The sequence below is a fragment of the Brachyhypopomus gauderio genome, chromosome 5 (assembly GCF_052324685.1).
Source record: "Brachyhypopomus gauderio isolate BG-103 chromosome 5, BGAUD_0.2, whole genome shotgun sequence".
NCBI classification, from domain to species: domain Eukaryota; kingdom Metazoa; phylum Chordata; class Actinopteri; order Gymnotiformes; family Hypopomidae; genus Brachyhypopomus; species Brachyhypopomus gauderio.
In genome coordinates, this window is record NC_135215.1 from 22,225,207 (window position 1) to 22,247,871 (window position 22,665).

The following is a 22,665-nucleotide window of genomic DNA, read 5'->3' on the forward strand; positions in this document are numbered from 1 at the left end:
CACGCTTTTTTAAGTTTACAAGAAAACGTAAAAGTGGACAGGAATAATGATCTGTGATTGCCAACATAATAAAGTACAGTACATTTCTTAAACATGTACTACTTCATTTTTTTACCTTTAATAAAAATTACTTTTTTCATTAAGACGGTACACTTCAGGTGTGCAGAATGGACAGTGGTATTTACTGCAACATGTGCACTGCACAACTGAAAGCGTCTGTCCTTTTTTCAAAACCATATGATAGACTATGATAGAGATGATAGACTAGTGTGGCAAAGACACAAGACCTGCTTAAAAAAGCTTGTGTATACCCCCCCCCCCCCCCCACCCTTTTTTGTAAGCTCAGACTGTTCAATGTTATAAAATGTTAAAATTAATAAAAAATAAAAAAAATAAATAAAAATGATCAATGTAAATCAAATTTATTTATATAGTGCTTTTTACAAGTGCAGCCTTACAAGTTTCTGAGTCCAAGCCAAGGGTGACAGTGGCAAGGAAAAACTACCTAAGAAATAAATATTATATTATAATATTATATGAAGGTCTGGATTTGGAATCATACTCAAAATAAAATAAAAAAAATCATTCCAAAAGTGGAAAATCAAATAACAGGCTGATTCCAGGGCCCAGGAAACCAGGGCCCACTGCATCAGCACATGGTCTCACAATGGGTCTGAGGATCTCATCCCGGTACCTAATGGCAGTCAGGGTACCTCTGGCTAGCACATGGAGGTCTGTGCGGCACTCCAAAGAAATGCCTCCCCACACCATTACTGACCTACTTCCAGCTTGACCAGTTTGGTAAATGTTGCAGGCAGCAGAACATTCTCCATGGCGTCTCCAGACATGTGCTCAGTGTGAACCTGCTCTCATCTGTGAAGTGCACAGGCGCCAGTGGCGAATCTGCCAATCTTGGTGTTCTCTGGCAAATGCCAATCGCCCTGCATGGTGTTGGGCTGTAAGCACAAGCCCCACTTGTGGACGTCGGGCCCTCATACCACCCTCATTAAGTGTGTTTGACAGTTTGAGCAGAAACATGGATATTAGTGGCCTGCTGGAGGTCATTTTACAGGGCTCTGGCACTGCTCCTCCTGTTCCTCCATGCACAAAGGAGGAATTAGTCGTCCTGCCTCTGGGTTGCTGCCCTCCTACAGCCCCCTCCATGTCTCCTAGTGTACTGCTCCATGCTCTGGATATTACTGACAGACACAGCAAACCTTCTTGCCACAGCTCGCATTGATGTGCAATCCTGGATCAGCTGCACTACCTGAGCAACTTCTGTGGATTGTAGACACCGCATCGTTCTAAGTCTATGGTGAGAGAACTGACAAAATGCCAAAGTGACCAAAACATCAGCCAGAACGGATGAGAACAGAGAAAAGGTCTGTGGTCACCACCTGCAGAACCACTCCTTTAAAGGGGGTGTCTTGCTAATTGCCCCTCATTTCTACTTGTTGTCTGTTCCATTTGCAGGTGAAAATGATTCACAATCAGAGTTGCTTACAAACTGAACAGGCTAGTTTCAGTGTGGTTGATGTGGAGTTACATTGTGTTGTTTAAGTGTTGGCTTTATTTTATTTTTATTTTTAAAGTAAATACCCAGTAAATATACAGGGGTTGTACAATGAAACTGAAACCTGTCATTTTAGTGTGGGAGGTTTCATGGAGAAATTGGACCAGCCTAGTAGCCAATCTTCATTAACTGCATCTGCATAAATAAGAGCAGAGTGTGAAGGTTCAATTAGCAGGGTAAGAGCATGGTTTTGCTCAAAATATTAAATTGCACACAACATTATGGGTGACATACCAGAGTTTAAAAAAGGACAAATTGTTGGTGCACATCTTGCTGGCGCATCTGTGATCAAGAAAGCAAGTTTTTGTGATGTTTCAAGATATCAAGGTATCAAGGGTAATGTCAGCATACCACCAAGGACAAACCACATCCAACAGGACTGTGTATGCAAGAGGAAGCTGTCTGAAAAGGATTTTTGGGTGCTAACCCGGGTTGTATCCAAAAAACATAAAACCACGGCTGCCCAAATCACGGCAGAATTACCTCTAATGCAACTCAACTCTCCTGTTTCCACCAAAACTGTCCATTGGGAGCTCCACAGGGTCAATATACACAGCCAGGCTGCTATAGCCAAATCTTTGGTCACTCGTAACCAATGCCAAACGTCAGTTTCAATGGTGCACGGAGTGCAGATCTTGGGAAAAATCTGTGGACAATGTGAAACATGTATTGTTTTGTGATGAGTACACCTTCCTGTTTTCCCCACATCCAGGAGAGTAACGGTGTGTAGAAGCCCCAAAGAAGCGCTTCACCCAGACTGTTGCATGCCTAGAATAAAGCATGGGGGAGGATCAATGATGGTTTGGCCTGCCATATCATGCCATTCCCTTGGTCCAATACTAGATGGGCATGTCACTGCCAAGGACTACTGAACCATTCTGGGTGACCATGTGCATCCAATGGTTCAAACATTGTATCCAGAAGGGGGTGCCATGTATCAGGATGACAATGCACACAGCAAGACCGGTGAATGATTGGTTTGATGAACATGAAAGTGAAGTCTCCCATGCCCTGCACAATCACCAGATCTAAATATTATTGAGCCACTTTGGGGTGTTTTGGAGGAGTGAGCCAGGAAACGTTTAACTCCACCAGCATCACATAGTGACCTGGCCACTATCCAGCCCTAACGTTGTGAATAACTAAAGCATAAGAAGCAAACAGAAAAAAGCTGAAAAGTGAAAATCTGCTTCATCATGACATGCTTACCATTGTACTTACTGCTTTCGTGCTGTTCAGGCGCTTTTCTGCTAGCTCTGCTTGTTCTGTAGTTATTTCATTTTTTCAGTAATTTTTACAAGTTCAAGGGATTCATTACTCATTACTTCACTTGGTAAGCTTTTTTATTCATCTATAAAAGGATCGTTTAGCATTTTTCACATTCTAACAGTTCGACACTGCGAGTGAGCTGTTTTCTGCGCCCCAACCTTATGAATGAATGGTTTTTGTGCACTGTTTCTATCGGCGGCAGATATTGGTCCCAGCTGTGAAATACCTGCCAGAACTTCTTGGACGTTCATTTTGCATTTTGGAATTTTAAATTGGATATTTGAGCCTTGTGTGGCCTTTGCTTTTGATATTGTTTCGATTATGGCTCATGCTTCCACGTCATCTATTTGCTGTGAGTGTATCAATCTGTCTCAGAGGGTTGCGGAACTTCAGGAAAGAATCCATACATTACACTCTATAAGGGAGGATGAAGAATATCTGGACTCGATTCTTCGCACGCAAACTGCTGATAAAACCATTCCAGCGACTGGCAAAGAAAGAGACATCTCTCTGCATTGTCGCTGAGATGTACTGGGGGCAACGCCTAAGCTGATCTTGACCTCAACTCCCAATCCTGTTAACAACAACAATGATAAGGGCTGGACTCTTGTTCGGGGGAAGGAACGTAGCAGAAACCAGCACAGCAGCGGTGGCAAGAAGCCATCTCCAGAACAGAACATTCTTTTAGATAACAGATATGAAGCTCTTGCCTAAACTGGAGTAGCAGAAATCGAGCAGTCTCACCACAACATACTGCCTCCCTCTCCAGGACATCAAGCACACCTCAATCTGCATCAGAGAACCAACTCCAGTCTGGCTGCTAAGCAACAGCATCCAAATAACTCTGGCCACACGCGGACTAACCATCAGGCTGCCGATCGTGCTAGCCGGCAGCATGCTAACAAGCATGCTAAGAGTTTTTGCCGTCAGTGCGGCCACACGCGTCCCAACCATCAGCTTGCAAACCTTGCCAGTCAACGGCTAACTAATAAGCATGCTAATAGGGTTAGCCAACGGGATGCTAACCATGCTAGCCTTCGGGACGCTAACATGTTAGCCGTTCGAGGCATTAACGGTGAAAGGAGGAGATGAGGAACACCTCCACAGCCCAAAACTGAGCTGATAGGGGGCTCCGTCATCAGAGATGTATGGAGCACCAGTATAAAGGCCTTTTGCTTTCCTCGTGTTACTGTCTGTGAAGTGATACCCATGATTCCATGCATATTGCATGATCATCCAGCTATGGAAAGACTGATCGTGCATGTCGGCTCTAGCGATGTTTACAAACAATCTGAGATTCTGAAACAGGATTTTAACCATCTGCTCGACATTCTGGAGTTTTCCCAGTGTGAAGTATTCATTTCTGGACAGATACCAACTGCACATTGGGGCAGTGGCCACTTTACCATACTGCTGGCTCACTACAGCCTCTGCACATCGGAAGGTAAACTTCATTGACTATTTCAACATCTATTGGAGGTGTCCTGAGCTTTTTAAACCTGATCGGTTTCACCCTAACAAGGCTGGGACTCAAATGCTTGTGAATAATCTAATGCACATGTGTCAAAACCGGCCCGCGAATTGATTATCTATGGCCCCTGGATGATATTTAATTACTATTAGAACCGGCCCGCAGGCCACAGCCGCCCGATGGTGTTTTGCACGCACAAACACTACATTCCCCACAATGCAACGGTAGCCCGCGAAGTCACTGCGGCGCACGCAAGCTGCGAGGGTCTGAGATAAAGTTTAAACTTTAAACTGAGATAAAGTTTAAAGTCAGAGATAAAGTTTATTTATCTCTGATCCATATCTATGAGTTACTAGTTCGCTCTGGCGCCAACCACTGGCGATTGATCTCGATATAATACTTAATTTGTGTCCATTTTACAGGCTGCCCGGTAACAACTTACGTTCGCTAACCCCTCCAGGTTCAAATCTCACTCCAAGCAATCTTGAAAAGTTGGCAACCCTGAATAAATAGGTAAATAGATAATTAAAATGTACTACTAAATAGAGGAAACCATACAACATTTACTCCCTATTGTAATGTATTCACAAAAAAGCAAAAACACACCGCAACTTCCATCGCAATTTTTTTGAAAAACACCCGCAACATCAAACATTTTAGCCCGCAACAATCACAAAAAAGGCCCGCGAAATCCTGGTGGGACTCTAAAGCGTGTGAAATATCGGCCTTCAAAAATTCACCTTTGAACTTGAAGAAACATCAAGGTAAATTACAAATATAATGCACATGAGACGCACCAGCTTGAGCTATTGGTAAGCTCCAATTACTCCCTATTGTAATGTACTCACAAAAAAGCAAATACACCGCAACTTCAATCGCAATTTTTTTGAAAAACACCCGCACCATAGCCCACGAAGTCACTGCAGCGCGACGCGTCGCGAGGGTCCGCGCGGCGAAAATGGCGTAATTGCAGTGGCTCTGCCCGTGCGCGAGGGCAGCGCAATGAACAAAGTCATGTTTGCAGGGTTCATTCACCTTTACAAGGTGGAATTAAAGCACTTGTACGTCATTTTAAAGGTCCATTTCAATATTTCCCAGCTCGTTAAATTTAATTTAAATATTAAGTTAATATTTTAATTAAGTTAAATATTTACACATATACTCGATATGGTTCGAAAAAATTAGCTTTTTATCACATTATTTAATGGTTGTTTATTTTCAAAATGCCCAATCTTAACGTCTTCACGTTCTCTCATGTTTCGTCCTGGAATTACAAGAGGCTCGTATTTGTTAACGTAATACAAGTGAACTGTTCAGTCAGACAGATATTTGTTGTGAAACGAAGTAGTTACAATTTCAAGCATTTTCAAGTACTTTAGCCCTAATTCCAGCACTTTTCAAACCTGCAACACAAAGCAATATTACAATTCGGAGTCGCGCACTATGGTCACTAGCGAAAGTATAAACCTAAATCAGCAGTCAGAGCAGACATCAACGTTCAGCTATCCCCTTGCTCAAAAATGACTAAACGTAAGGTGGACACTGAGAACGGGTTTCAAGCTAGGTGGGAGGCAGAGTACATGTTCACGGAGGTAAAAGGTAAACCTGTGTGTGTTCTGTGTGGAGAAAGTTTGGCTGTAATGAAAGAATATAATCTAAGAAGGCACTATCAAATGTCTCAGAAACACACAAAGACAAGAAGTTACTGACAGAGCCATAACAAAATATTGCTTTATTCATTTAATGTACAGGACATGTGATTTTTCTTTGAAGGAAGTTTGCTTTTATACGTTTGCCTGTTGAAAAATGTTTTCACTTGAAATTACTGACAGATCCATAAGAAAATATTGCTTTATTCATTTAAGCATTAAATAATATACACTGTGTTAGGTCTTGGTTCAATAGGCTATGTGCAATCATTTCAATATATTTTAATAAATATTGAACCAGTCCGGCCCTCGGCTTGTAGCAAATTTGGTTTTTTGGCCCTCGGTGTATTTGACTTTGACATCCCTGATCTAATGTATGGAATCACTCACATGCAGAACTTACACCCAACCACCAGCAGTAATGTCAGTAATGTCAGTCACAGGAGCTCACCATCTCCTGTCAGAGAATCTGTCCACAGTCTCAGAGGTAAACTCCAGGAGATTGATGAGGTTCTGCAACACTACAGTCTGCAATCTTGTAGGAACTCACCTACTTCTCCTGCACACTCAGTGAATTCTCAGGTCTGACACACTGGAATCCATGCTCCTAGTCAGTATTTCATTCCAGTTCTTTTAAATAGCCAGTGGCATGGCTCTCAGAATCAAAATTAAAATGTAATCAGAAGAAAACATAGTAATACAAAACATTATTACAAACAAAATTCCAGTGAAATGCACAAGTGATGTAAGCTATGCTGATCAAACACATCAAGTCTTCAAAGTCTCCTTACTAAATGTCCGCTCACTCACAAACAAGTTTTTTATAATAGCTAAATTAATTGAAGATTATTGTCTGGACTTTCTTTTTCCAACAGAGACTTGGCTTGATAGCAATGCAGCAATAGTGCTAAATGAAGCTTCGCCTCCCGACTAACTATTTTAATGTCTCTAGAGCAGGGGTCTCCAACACGTCGCTCGCGAGCTACCAGTAGCTCGCCACCCCTTTCCGAGTAGCTCGCCAAAGGGCCAATGAATTAACACACTCCCTCTCGTGTTCTATTGCTCAATTAGCTGCCAATCAAAAAGTTAGGCTGCCGTCAATATTGAATAATCCAGGGGTCACCCACGTCATGAGTCGCCCGCGGGCTTGTTTAAAAAATTGCTCACTATAGTGCGAAGCGCTGCATCGTTTATGTTTTTGCTACTATTATAGATTGTCCGCGGTTGCTAGCGGTCTTCCCGCTTAGCAATTGACACTCGCACACGCAACTTTCGTTCGCCAATCCCCCCCCCCCCGTCAACATCTGGTAGCCCTCCGCAATAACTGGTATCCAAGAAGTAGCTCCCAGTTCCAAAAAGGTTGGAGACCCCTGCTCTAGAGTAAATAAGAGAGGTGGTGTTGTTGCATGTTTTTACCAAAAAGCATTCTGCTGTAAGCAGATCGCAGTAGGGGAACATCCTACGTTTGAATATCTGGCAGTACAACTCAACAATACTTATTCAGTTCTTTTGATTGTTATCCATCATCCTCCCAGACTACATACAGATTTGCTTGATGATTTTGCAGAAATGCTTTCTAGGATTTTAATTGATTTTGATTATGTTTTAATTGCTGGGGATTTTAATATTCATGTGAATATATCCACAAATCCAATCACTTCAGAATTCATGAGGATGCTTAACTCTTGATCTCATACAGCATGTATCAAGCCCAACTCATAAGCACGGCCACATTTTAGATTTGATCATTTCTAAACGCATAGAGGTTAATAATACTGAAATTACTGATGTTGCAATCTCTGATCATTTTGGTGTATTTTTCAATATGTCATTATCTACTAGAACACTCAGTGAAAAGCACACAATAACCAAGCGTTCTCAGTGCTGGCAGTGCCGTGGCCTTCACAGACATGATACAGCCCCTCCCTTCTCTCTCAGAAAATGGGAATGAGTTAGTTGAAACATTTACACACAGAGTTAGGAACTGTATTGATGCTGTGGCACCAAAGGTAATTAAAATTATCTCTGGTAAAATTAAGACGCCCTGGAGAAACACTCCATCCATTATAAAATTTAGGCAAGACTGTAGGCAGGCTGAGAGACATTGGCGAAGGTCAAAATTGCAAGTACATTTTGATATTTATAAAACAACATTGCAGAATTACAACAGTGAAGTGAAATCAGCAAGGAAAAACTACTTCTCTACCTTAATCGATTCATCCAATAATAACCCAGCTGCCCTGTTGAGAAGTATAGATCAGCTAGTAAACCCTGTGTCTTCCCTGAAACTGCAACATAGCAACAAGCACTGATAGACTATCAACCCTTATATCAGTTACTCAGTCTAACTTTAATATGTCTTATTTCCAAGATGTTGACATGGTAACACTACTTGATGTGATTTCATCACTAAAATCCTGTACATGTGAACTGGACCCTTTACCAACATGCTTTTTCAAGCAGATTCTGAACTCATTAGTTAATGAAGTTCTAAAGATTGTTAATCAGTCTCTGCAACTGGGACAATTCCTTAACTCCTTTTTGTATGCTCTCTAAGCTGCTGTAACACCACAATTTCCCCATGTGGGATAATAAAAGGCTCTTATCTTAATATTCTTAAAACTGCTATGGTTAAACCACTATTAAAGAACAGAAATCTTGATCCCACAGTTCTCAATAAATATCAACCTATATCTAACCTTTCCTTTCTTAGCAAAATCATTGAAAAAGTTGTCAATCCAATTGAATGATTATGTCAAAGTAAAACAGATAAATTACACTTTTCAGTCTGGTTTCAGATTTCAGCACTAGTTAAGGTAGTAAATGACCTGAGATTGAATAAGGATGCAGGCAAACTCTCCGTCCTTTTTCTGCTAGATTTAAGTGCTGCTTTTGACACTGTTGATCATGAAATACTTCTTGATAGCCACTAAGGGCTACCCAGCTCTGTAGTCTGAGTCTTAGACTGGTTTAGATCGTATCTAACTGGGCATGATAACTATGTTGCATTAGGTACCTCTTCCTCCATACATCAAAAACTAACTTGTGGCGTCCCCCAAGGATCAATTTTTGGGCCGTTACTGTTCAACCTACATATGCTTCCGTTACCACATATCATTAACAAACATGGTATTAGTTATCATCAATATGCAGATGACACTCAACTACATTTCTCTAGGACCTAAAGCCCTAAAATCAATTTGCTCACTGTTTGACTGCATAGGTGATATACAGACATGGATGACTGACAATCCTCTGTCACACAAAATATTAAATATGGCCCTAATAGCACCACAACTTCATTCACCTGTGTTATGAAGCATATATTTGTATATGAAGTGAATTATTTGTTTGATTTTCACCTTACTTTCTGTGGGCGACAAAACTTTTGTCTTGCCAAAATCTGACCTTTCTGTGTTCATTAAATGATCAATATTTCTGTAGTAAAGCAAATTTATTTTTGTAAAATTAAATCTCATTTGGGAGGGTTTCAGCCAGTGTTAATTTTGTTGACGAATAATTTTCACCATAGTTTTCATCAACGAACCTTTTTTCATGACGAAAACGAGACGATAACTAAATAAAAACTATACGAAGGGATAAAAATGATGACAAAATTAATGGACATTTTCGTCAACGAATAAAAACGAGATGGAAATATTGGCCAGCGATGACATTCAATCAGATCTGATTTAGTTTTGTGAAAGGTAGGGATGAGTTAAGAAGATATCCAACCGTAGCGTACATGGAGAGGCGGGACACACCGGGTAACCGTCCAATCAGTACTAACGTCTTCACATCGCACACAACCCGGGAAGACCGTACCAGCCTGTGAACTGTGGTCACTCATGAAATTCAATTCGAAGTTAACTCGAAGTTAATTCGACAATGTCAGCAGGGAGAAAGATGAGCGGCGATATATGGACACATTTCTCCTTTGACTTTGAGAAAAAGAGATGGTGTGTAAACATGTGGCACAATGATGTCGGGAAAAATACGACAAATGAAACGACATTTGCGGGCTATGGCATTGATTTTATGGCACCCAGTTTTTTATAGTATGCAAGATGCATTGTTCATAAACTCCTACCGGTCATCAATGTTTTGTTATTGTTATGCTCAATAACTAAGTTCAGGTCAATGAAGTTGTTTGGAAATTTGCTTTTGTATGTATTGCACATACAAACAATAATATTCTGTAACTGGTTAATAAATGTTTGTTTCATTTTGTGCAAGTGTATATAATGACTATTACACCATTTATATTTTAGTCGACTAAATTCTAATGATAATTAGTCGACTAAATTCTAATGATAATTAGTCGACTAAAACTAAACTAAGACTAAAAACAAATCCAATGACAAAATTATGACTAAAACTAAATGACATTTTAGTCAAAAGACTAAGACTAAAACTAAATCTAAAATTTTCATTCAAAATTAACACTGGTTTCAGCTTTCATACGAGTCATTTCTAAAACCAATCAGGTTATAAGCTTTTGTTTCCACAACATGGATAAGTGACAGAACTTGTCAGGGACTGTATTTTCGAAACGTTGCTAAGGTCGGAGATATGCTCTCTCCTGCTGGCAGTGAAAAACTTGTCCATGCATTTATCACATCAAGGCTAGATTATTGTAACGCTGTTCTATCTGCTCTTCCAAAGAGCTCTATTTCTCACCTACAGCGAGTTCAGTGTTGGCGAACGAAAATTGTTGACGTTGTTGAGGCCGTACACTCCAGCGCTAGGAATCTAGCACTAGGACCCTGGAGCGGTTATTTTCTGCATGGTCCTAGCGCTAGATTCGGCAAAGTTCACATCGCGCCAGAACAACTGAACAACACACACTTATAATAATTTAAGGCCTCCCCTCATAAAATTCCAGACATTTTAAGACATTTTTAGGCCTTGAATATGGAAAACTAAATTTAAGACATTTTAAGACTTTTTAAGGACCCGCGGGTACCCTGTTATTCTGTAAAGCACTTTGAGTTGCATGTATGTATGAAAGGTGCTATACAAATAAAGATTATTATTATTGTACAGGGACACTTACCATTGTACAGCAAAAGTAAAGGCAACAGAATAGACATCCACTTCTGCTCAATCCCCCAATCCCTCATTGAAAATTTCCTCAGGGAATGGGCAAACATGCACTACAAAATTAAGAATGAAATTCATGAGATATTTTAGTAACTAAAAAAATGCTTACAGGTACCTGCAGTATAAGTCTAACAATAATATTGCTTTTTCCAGTGGGAATGTTGTCATCAAAGAAGACCAGAATTGTCTCAGGAATTGATTGCAGCCTTTTTGCAGAGAGAGAGAAAAAAAAAGACATTTGCAATATCTCTTGTGGTTCAAAGATTATGAACACAAAAGTTGCAACAACTCAAAGTTTGATGTGTCCAATGTGCTGACCCTGGTGCTCAGTGGCGTGCACACATAGACATCAGGTGGTGCTAAAGCACCACCAACTCTGCCCTTTATCAACGAAACTGCCCTTTTGAAACTTCGGTTTAAAAAAAAAATTATTATTATTAACATGTTACTGAGGTCGGTTTAAAATGATCTTTAGAAAACCTGAACGATTAAAAACAATGCCCTGAAATGAGCCACCACCTCGCACACACCCGACCTCTCTTCCTTTAACTTCCTTTAACACGAGATGCGCTGCAGCAGCAGTTCAGTGAGGTGAAGGAAGCGTCTTCAGCACAGCACACACGGTCACAGATAGACTTCTTCTCCCGTCCCCACCAGCCAGGTCACATACACATCTACCAAATTCAAATCTACCGTTTGCCCTCTAAGCCCAACGTGAAATCATTTTGTTGTGCAGTAAAATGTCTCACAGCACCAAACTACTAAGCATTTTTAGCCGACTGGTCACCTGATAAACTAGTCGCTCTAGCCCAGGGGTACTCAACTGGCGGACCGCGGTCCGGATCCGGACCCGAACGCAGTCCTGTCCGGACCCAATCTCATTCCTGATTAACTGGATATGGACCAAAACAAAACCGTAACATTTATTTCAGGGCTATTGAAAAAACACTCCGTCACGAGTGTTACGTTTGCCACCCCCTCCCGGGCTACAAGCCTGGTTGACGCTTCGCGAGCGGCGCGAGGGTCCGCGCGGCAAAAATAACGTAATCACTGAGGCTCCGCGTGTGCGCGAGTGCCTCGCGCGCTGTCGGTTCGCGAGGTCGTGCACCTCTCGAATTTTGTAACTTCGCGCGTGCCGCGCTTCAGCGCAATGAACAAAGTCACGTTTTCAGGGTTCATGCACCTTTATAAGGTGGAGTTCAAGCACTTGTACGTCACTTTCAAGGTCCATTTCAATATTTCCCAGCATGTTAAACATAATTAAGTTAAATATTTATACATATACTCGAAATAATTCGATTTTTATCACATTATTTAATGGTTGTTTATTTTAAAAACGCCCAATCTTCACATCTTCACGTTCTCATGTTTCGTCCTGGAATTACAAGAGGCTCGTATTTGTTAACCTAATACAAGAGAACTATTCAGTCAGACAGATATTTGTTGTGAAACCAAGTAGTTACAATTTCAAGCATTTTAAATTACTTTAACCTAAATTCCAGCACTTTTCAAACCTGAAACACATAGCAACATTAAAATTGGTCAGGTAAATGTTCATTCCCCTGTTTTGAGGGTTTTTTCTACCACATATCGTTTCAGACAAAACACCACAACCCCCCCCGGACCTCAGGTCACAGGTATCTGCCAAAATTGGACCGCGGACAAACTTAGTTGAGTACGCCTGCTCTAGCCCAAATCAATGATAGATAACGTGAGGACGACCACATACAAATAATTAAGGTAGAGTTTGCAAATCTATGTGTTAAGCTGAACGTCTTCTGTTGTATAGGTTTTGTTAGGCAACATAAATTAACACATTCATTTGTGAAAGAAGAAACGGGAAGTTCCCCATTACCTGTGAAAAATGCCAATCTGCATTCATGTAATGAAAACACTCAGTAGCCTATAACTCCTTCTCATACTTTTTGGTCTTTTTACTGTCTTAATTGTAGGCCTATATTGATTTACTAATTGCAAAATATATGCAACAAGGCCTGCAGACAGTGGAGGGTAAACAGAAGTTAACTGAAGGACATGACTGTATATAGTTAATATTGGATATGGATTTTATCAGTTGGCGGTGTGACTTTTTTCCATTGAAAACTCACGTTTAGAGAATGTTACTAATAAAAGTCAAATTTCATTCAACATGTGCTTGTAATATTTTTTTATAATGAAGTGCGCTAAAAAGTGCCCCCCCCTCCCCCCGAGCACTTGCCCCCCAAAATATCTGTGCACGCCACTGCTGGTGCTGAATACAGAGCTCTTTAAGCACATTTTCAATGAACACATTAAAAATGAAACAGCTTTTTAATTTTTTGAGGTATTACGTCAATTGATTTCTGAGATAATTCTGCTCTTCTTTGATATGCTACATGGCATAGCCCAGAACGACCGACCAACCATTTAGAATCATAGACTTAAAGTAATCTTTTATACTTACGGTCACTGTGAAAGTTACGACCACAAACACAAACCGGAACCAGATCTCCACCTGGGAGAATGTAGGGTTGTACGTCTTGATCTGTCAGAGATTAATACAGAGTACAAAAAAGATCAAAAGGTATGACAATGTGTAATTTCCAAAAATATGTATTTCCTTTTGCACTGATTGGCAATTAAAACTCACCACAAATGTGACATTTTGAATATTTTGCGAAATGCTCTCCAGATCCTTCAGGCTAACATTGATTTGATACTTTGTGTAGTTCAGGTAACCCAGGTGCACAATGATGATCTCATCACACAACTGTTGAGGCTACGGAGAATTAAATGTAAATGTGCAAATGTAAATGTGTTACATTTACATTAAAAGAAACATACAGGACTCAGTTCAGTGAAAGATGTCAAGATCTTATTGTGATTCATAGTAAGAATAAATGAAATCCCATAACAAAGACATAGTATAAAGTCATAAGACTAAAGAAAGAAAACTGAAAACCAGGGGAACTGGGATAGAATTTATACCAAGATTGCGTGTTATCTTCTTTACATAGTTAGATCAGATAAAATGTTGCTCGGTAGTCTTTCCATGCTCCATCATGTGATGTATAGTGAAGTGTTCTTATGTAGAATTCAAAGAGACAGTTTAAAATACTAAGTGGATATATCTGGATTTAAACTCTTGTATCTGAATCATTTCTGTTACCTAATCAAAAGAGTAGTGTAATTACACACACAAAATGCATTAAAATGTCTAAGATATAACATGCAACACAGGGAAATATTGTATCTTATCATAGATCCATTGGCAAAATACACACGATAATAATCAGTACATGGCCTAGCATGGTATGAAATGTTTGGAATTTTCTGTAATAAAATGAATTAAGATGTTAGGTAGAAATAAGATATTTTGTACGATGTTGAAATTACATTTTTTAAAATAAGACTAAGTGAAAATGGTGGCACAGTATATTCACATTTATAGCAGACAGTTAAGGGTTTACATTGATTGCATTATTATGCAGCACAGTAAGAGTTATTTTACACATTTTAGTTTAAAAAAATAGCATAATCTAAATTACCTTGTGCTTTTCAGGAGCAAATCCATTAGAAAATATTAATTACAAAACTATGGAAGAGATGTATTAAAGGACATAAAATACTTACTGGTGCACAATGCAGAATACGTGATTTATGGTGCACATCATTACTGATGGTGCTGGCTTCAAGTATCACACCTTTCAATTCCACATTAATATCAAACTTCTTTGTGAACTCTTCTTCTGAGGAAAAGAAACATACCAATGTAATGAAGATAATATAAAATATATGCGGGTTCAATCATGCAAGGGGTTCCAAGGAACCCCTAAAGGCCCAGGGACAATATAGGAAATGAGCAGTGTTTTGAGTAATTAACCTTTGATTTGAATACATGAAACATGCTCTTAAGCGTCAGTGTCCATTTAAATCAGCTTATGATTCACAAAGGGCCAAAAGGACAAAACATTGTAATGGCAAAATGATTCAGATCATAGAACTAAACCACTAAACCATGCTGAGATTCGCTTTGTGCGTGTGTGTGTGTATGGAAAAAAGAAGCTAAATATCAGATGATGTGTTGGATATGGCTAGAGAAGTGTGTATATGAAGCATAGAGATAGTCCTGTGTGTGAGTGTGTATGGGGAAAAAGACGCTAAATATCTGTACACGTTAGTCAATGAGAGAAACCTACAGGTAGGCATGTGTGTCAGAGAGTGTGTGTTACTCGTAGAAGTATGGGTAGGTATGGCTAGGGTTAGTTTGTATGTGAAACCAATAGGGAGGTATTTTTGAGTGTGCATGTGAAATAGAGAGAGGGGGAGACAGACCATGGGTTGTTAAGTGTTAGAAGGATGGGGGAGTGTGAGGGGAGTGGATGAGGGGGGCACTCTGCGTGTGTGAGAATGCCCAGTGTGCGTGGCTTAGGAGTTCTCTATTCCTCCCTGCACTGCTCAGCATGGAAAATGAAAATATTCACTGTAGAGCCATTTGTGAGCCACAGATTTGGCTCACACTTTGCATGTCACCACAACGGTCATGTGAATGTCAATTTTCAAAACAGACACACTATGGTGAAGTTATTGAAATATTAATTTGATGTGTTATGATGGTAGCATTGTGATGCATATAAAAAAATAATTTGTGAAAATCTTAGGATTTATATTAATTTATTGATCTTAGCATTTCAGTCTTCTGAGAATTACAAGGTGTGATTTAAGGTGTTGGATTGAAAATGCTGAGACTACTATGAAAAGTACAAATTATACATATTTGAAAATAGTGAAAGATTTGTGCATTTTTGTAAAGCACATGTAATTACAAAGTTGCTAGAAATTCTGTATACAATCATATGTCCAATAGTCCAATTTTGTGAAAATATGTAGGAGAAATTCTAGATTTTCTGGAATAGCACCCCAGTGGTGCAATTCAAGTCATACTTGAGTATGTCTTAGAGCAGGTATCACCAAATGGCGGACCGCGGTCCGGATCCGGACCCGAACGCCGTCCTGTCCGGACCCAATCGCATTCCTGATTAACTGGATACGGACCCAAATGCCAAAAAAATTTTAACGGGAGACTATATTTTAAAACGGAGAATTTATTTTCAGACGAGTGTTACGTTCACCACCCATTTGAGTGTTACGTTCAACCCCCCCCCCGCTCAACAACTTTCGTTTGCCACCCCCCCCCCCCCCCCCCCATAAAGACGGAAATCAGTGACATTTTCTACATCTGGGAAGCTATTCTGAACACATGAACTTTCTATTTTTTTTTTATCCGACATTGTGTCCACTTCTGTTTTTTTGACAAAAACATTTCACTTAAGAGGGTACCAAGGTCAACAGAAAAAGCGGGTAAAGCGATAGATCTGACCAACACACCCCTAGCGGACAATATAGGAACTGCAAATTTTAAATAAATGGATTTATTCTTTTTTAATAATGCAGGTTTATTCTGCGGGCTGGACTGAACCCCCTGTCTGGCCGGTTCTGGCCCGCATATTTGACACCCCTGCATTGAAAACTTTTGAATCAAACCAGATAAATTGAAAATTTTCTATTCCGTCTACATACATACCGATCTTTAGCTGTCTACACGCAGCCGATCGCGAGAAATTGTCAATCGGCTTTGAAATTGTTGAAAACACGTGGACCACGTGGGTCTCTAAATGTCCGTTTAAAACACAGGTTTTCGATGCAAGATGACCATGTTGTCACCTAAAATTCATTTACAAACAAAGCTTCAATATCACACTCAAACAGTAGAGAAAATGTTGGTAAATACCTTTATTTACTTGCTCACTTCATTGCAAAAAATTGCATAGTGGGTCAGCCATGAAGCCTCGACAGTAACCAGCTGACGCCTTCGAAGTGATTGATAGCTATTCTAATCAATATTTCACTTGAAGCTGAAAAAACACTTCACTTGCCATGAGTGGTGGATGGTATTCTCGGACAAGAAACAACAAGCCAGTTGGATTGTAAACATGCTAACCTAAGGTAGGCTAAGGCAAGATAAGTTACGCTCTCCAGAATGCGATTGACTGGCGAAACTGAAGCGGTCATGGATTATTTTGCTAGTTGATATTTTGACCGTGTATACTTTTGAATATCACAGAAAAGAAAAGGCTTACTTTGGCTGGAGTTTATGTCCAGCTTTTTGGGTACAGCGTTGAACCAGAAGTTATAATGAACAACAGCTATGAAGATCTACAAAGAACTCATTTGTGAGTATAAACAAACAATTGTGCATACGAGAATTCATACAAAATATCACCGAAATATTAGATGATAAACAGTATTAGAGCATTTAAGTACTGTAGTGTTTCCTCAGCATCGTGTAGGGCAGTAATCCTCAACTGGTGGGTCGCGAACACGTTCTGGATGGGTCACGGACAGCTTGTAAAAAACAATTAATAGGCTACTCTTAATTTTGTACTCGTCTTTTATCTTGAAGACAGGCACATGCCAGGGCTCCAGACTGCGACAAACTGCGACCATAAATATTAATTTGCGAGTAATATAGTTATTTCACTCGCCAGTGGCGACAGGTGATACAACAGCATAATTTTTTATGGGTGAGGATTTTTTGTCATTGGAAAAATATCCACCATTTTCTTTTGAGTTTGTATTTTAAAAGTTAAACGATAGGCTATAGCTCCCACTCATGTTCGCCTCTGCCCATCAACAAATGTGGGAATCCCATCACCAGCGTAACTCACAAAGCAGCAGAGCTGAGCTGAAACTAGCACTAAGCATTAGCTTGTTGAAAACAGTGAAGCGAAAAATTAGAGGATTTTTCCCCCACAGTCTACATCTCTGTCGGACCATAAGAAGACACACCATATATAAGATGGGGTTTGCTTGTCGAAAAGTAGATTTATGACCCCCAATAAAACTTTATTGCCCCACCCCTTCATCCACCATTTTATTGCCCCATGTACATCCTGAGAGTGCCCCCCTAAAACATTTGCCCCCTCTCCATTGTCTTTTGAAGTTGTGTGTGTGTGTGTGACCCTGGTAGTGGATAAGCACAGAGCAAATATCAAGTATAGTAAATTAAAGCGATATTTTAGGTTACACATATGCTTCAATCAGATACAAGATTAATTTGGGGGAGTGGCATCTCAAACGGTGTTGGGGGTGCCAACTCTTACGACACATTTTCCAAAAAAATAAAAAATAAAAAAAAATCAGGAGAGAAACGCAACTTTTTTCTACAATGCCACTATCGCCTCCAACCTCACTAACGGTAAGAAGATTCTTATGTTAATTCTAGACAAGACAGTTTTATTTTCATTAGTTGTATGCTTTGTCTTTTTAAAATGTAAACTACATTACTCAATAATCTCACTATTCCTATGGATGACCTGCATTATTTCTCTAATAACTGACGTATTCTAATATGTTACAGGATGTGCTGACCGCTCTGATCCGTAACATTGATAGTTTTGTGGATTTTTTCATAATCATACTGGAGCAGTTAGACGGGGTGTTGGAGGAGGCTAACCCTTTAATATCCGACGGTGATGTCGTTAGTGTGGCGATTCAGGGTGATACCATTAATGTGGCCTCACGGTTGTGGAGTTAGAACAATTTCTGAAAATGCAATTCAAAGTAAAATTGAAAAAAATCAGACCGTACTTTAGAAATAGTCATACAAATAGTTCATGCACTGAGGGGTGGGTGGGGCTGGTAGGAAACAGAATCTGTTGGCTTCTGAAATTGTTCATAAAAAGCTCGAACGTTTGTTTTCCATAACCACGGTAACATGCGTTTTGCATTGTGTGTAGCTCTGTTAATGAACCCCAAAAAGAGCATTTTTGAGGTGGAGTGGTTGGCTAAGCAGATACAGCATAATGTGGATCTGACGCCTGACCATATGGTTAGTTTTGCCGACATACCGCTGTTTGAAAGGCGACAAGGACTATTAGTATAAATACCAATTACATGGTTCTTTTTAAAAATCTGAGGGGATAAACTCCAGATTAGTATACTGGCGCATCAGATGTATCCCAACGACAACAAATTTTTAATGGAATATTTTCACGATGCCATACGTAAGCCTTACGGTTATTTATTTGTGGACTTGAAAGCACCTTGAATGTTCCCTAACGTTTCATAAAAAAATAAATAAGTAAATAAATAAATTAATAAAAGCTGAATAAAGCCAACCTACCATGTTTATTATCAGGTTTTTCCTTTGAAGTGGAAAAAAGTCCTGAATGAGAACGGGATCCCGTTTAAGGCGCTCTAGAAAAAAACCCCTGATTCGACTATTAGTCGACTAAAGGGAAAATCTGACGAATCAGATTCGACTATGAAAATCCTTAGTTGAAGACACCTCTACATAAAATATAGACCTTGAATTATTTTCAGAATAATTTTTCCCACAAAAACGGCAGTAAATTAAAATACCGTACTTTCGGGACTATAGAGCGTACCTCAATATAAGCCGCACCTACAAAGTTTTTTATTTTTAATGGAAAATGTTATATAAGCCACACCAGACTATAAGCCGCATATATATCTACTGAACTGACAGTCAGTCCATGCTTAATGACGGGTCTGGTTAACGACGGACCGAAGTTATGACCAACTTTTTTAAATTTTGCGTGGTGTGTAGAGGAGCAGTGGCAGCACAGTGGAGTGTTGTGTACGATAAGCTGAGGCAGCGCAGCCTCCACCACAGCCCTTCTCACGCTGTACACACGCACGAGAACATTGTTCGTTTTTTCTATACTGTATTTACGATCAAAGCGTCTCAATCTAGGGTCACGCTTAATGACGAAAACTGCTTTACGACTGACTTTTCAGTCTCTGTACATTTAACTGAACGGTGCTTGTAGCATTTCATGTGCGACAGTTTTAGCTTTCAGCTGGTGTCGAATTCCGACTCCCCTCGTTTATCCGCGCATAAAGACGCTACAGATTATATTGTCGATTTATGTTTCTATGCATAAATAAGAGCTAGACTTTAATTATCTATCACAGCAAACGGCACGGCATTACCTATGTCCAAAGCCACACTGGCTCAAAGGTGTTTATTATTTTTAATAAAATACTCACTGGCTATACCGAAGTTCACCTCTGACCACGACTTCGTAGTATTACAGCAGTATTATGTCTAAATATCTAGTTAGGACAAAACTAGAGTGCTCAATGAACCAAGTTATAGTCACTGTAGCTCCCTAATATCATCTGTAGAATCTTTATGCGTGTGCAAACGAGGGGACTCGGAATTTGGCACAACGCAAATGAAATTGAGCACTTTCTTCTTTGATTTACAACTTTGACCTACCACCTGATTCACTTTCTGCTCCGCCCCCTGACGGGTGAAGAAAAATCTACAGAAAAGCCGCATCTCAATATAAGCTGCATCGCTCAAAGCATGGGGGAAAAAGTAGCGGCTTATAGACCGGAAAATACAGTAACATACATTTTTAATATCCATACCACAATCAATTCTTTAGTTCTATAAATACCATCACACTAGACATGATTCATGGACATGACCATTTTCTGACAACTGCTGCTATCAGTGAAATGTGGTCTGAACAGTTTGCTGGTTTACTTTTATTGTGTTAGCAGTCACATGCTCGGTTGAGTGACAACTGTAAGGTGTCATATCAAGTTAATGATATTAAAGGTTTTGCTCTCCCACTAGGGACATTAAATTGACAAAGTTTGCAAGTAGTTTTGGCCGAGTGTGTCAGACTGGGTAAAAAAAAAACTCAAATAAATGACAATTTAAACACACATTAAAATATGGCTTTTGGTCAAAAAAAATATGGTAAAAGCTGTTACCATCACAGAAGGAGAGCAGAGATAAAATACTGTCTTACCCTTGTTTTGAGCCATTTGTAGGATACATGTGAGCCACAGCTGTTGATTATAATTGGACAGTGGCGGTGAGTCCAGGTTAAAAGGTCCCAACTTAAAAAGCAATAAAATGGGGTGAATGGCATCATAACCTATGAGAAACTGTACCTAAAACTATTTATGGATGACAGTTTCTTACAGCAGTGTCATTGTATTCCTTTACCCAACACACATCGTGGTGGTGATTCGTTGGAGTTTAATTGTTCAATTAATGACTTTTGCGTCGAAATGCTAACATCCATGCACTCACACGTGTGCTTTCCATTGCTATCATTTTGAGAACACAGTGGGGAGGGGATGGGTTGGGCAGGCTACCTGCCTTCTAGTAAGCATCTAGTAATATGGCATTTAAAATCACATTTTAGCACTGTTCACCGTCATATCAGTGATTTCTGGCTTTAGTATATTCAAATATCATGGAAAAAAAGCTCCTTTTAAGAGTCTAAATTTGTCTGCTGAGTTTTAAGATAAACTTAAAACTCAGCAGTCTCAAGTTGGAGAATAAGCTAACTTCAGATTTTTTTTTTTTGCCAGAAAGAACATCTTGTAAACATTATCAAATTATGTTTCTACTGTTTTAATCGGAGCTCAAGTGATGAGACTCTTAGTTTCTATCCTTCTCACTTAGTGACTGGTAGCAAGTAGAACAGTGATATAACACGGTTTGCATCAGTTATAAGGTTATTAGTAAGATGATGTGGGATTACAGTTGCATTTAATAGTAAGAAAAAATTCAGACAATTGAAAGGTATGCATTTGGTTACATTTATGCAGAGCTATTAACAAGTAAACAGTGTGACAGGATATCAAGTTTTCATCTACTGTAACTGCTTGCTACTTTAATTTTTATATTTACATGGCAGAATGCCTAAATCATGTCTGATCTCAGATTGGGTCAATTTGTTCCCTGATCAGCAACAGAGATACAGGTTTGAACTGCCAATGACAGAGTGCTAAATTATATGTGGTGGTGATGAGTGGGATCTGGATTTACTCCTTTGCTCCCTCAGAGTTTGAATGGACAAAAACAAAAAAAAAAAAGACAGAGCAAGTGGGTTATGCTTTGGGAGATTATTAAATAAAATCCCCTCACTCAAAGCAGTGATGGTTACAATTGAACAGTTGTGCTGTGACTACTGAACAAGGCATATGTAATTGTATGAACACATTACCAAAAAGGCACAGTAAGCGGAAGGGACCATATTTCTGGTTATACTCACAGTATCATGTTGTTTTATATTACATAATGTATTCTATTCATCTATACCAATTTTGTTATGCATATATATAATGTCCCACAGTTCAGGGTTATACTCACCTTAGATCCATTGGCACTGGTGCTTGAAAAATTGTAGTAATTTTCTGTTATGATCTTTGGTCCTGTGAAAAACAGAAAAGAAAATCAACATATTGCAGAAACAGCCATTTTATCTCTAATGCATGGGTTAAAGCAAGAAATTTTCATTTGACTGAAAATTTTTCCTGGCAAAAGACAATGCCAGCAACTACTGAAAATGTGGTGTAGTTGGGACACAGCCTCTTTTGGGTAAGTATATTTATCTAAACAGCCTGTGTAAGGAGAGAAGAGATAATCTATGAAGCGACAAAATGCAACACCTGAACAATAAATATACATAAATGTTTATTTAATGGGAGTTATCTGGGGGTCCTCTTCCAGAAAATTATTTAAAGATCAAGTCAAATTTAGTGAATCCTGGTGAGTTTTAAAAGGT

At 39.4% G+C, this 22,665-nt stretch overlaps 1 protein-coding gene and 1 long non-coding RNA gene across 4 annotated transcripts in view; both read right to left on the reverse strand.

The window, feature by feature from the left end:
* tmem181 (transmembrane protein 181) overlaps positions 1–22,665 on the reverse strand; it is a 58,942-nt gene that overhangs the window by 22,977 nt on the left and 13,300 nt on the right. For 2 of the 3 annotated variants that reach the window (XM_077006501.1, XM_077006505.1), the window contains exons 3-8: positions 22,251–22,312; positions 20,896–20,986; positions 14,678–14,793; positions 13,695–13,823; positions 13,509–13,589; positions 11,019–11,118 (exon numbers count right to left, since the gene is read on the reverse strand). In XM_077006501.1, the coding sequence (XP_076862616.1) occupies positions 11,019–11,118; positions 13,509–13,589; positions 13,695–13,823; positions 14,678–14,793; positions 20,896–20,986; positions 22,251–22,312 (579 nt within the window). The remainder of the gene's footprint in view (positions 1–11,018; positions 11,119–13,508; positions 13,590–13,694; positions 13,824–14,677; positions 14,794–20,895; positions 20,987–22,250; positions 22,313–22,665) is intronic. The other variant, XM_077006502.1, reaches the window with a different exon arrangement.
* LOC143514841 (uncharacterized) lies at positions 1,631–4,855 on the reverse strand. Its single transcript, XR_013130964.1, has 3 exons — positions 2,057–4,855; positions 1,808–1,855; positions 1,631–1,708 (listed from the first exon to the last, which is right to left on the reverse strand). It is a non-coding gene; the product is annotated as an uncharacterized LOC143514841 (long non-coding RNA).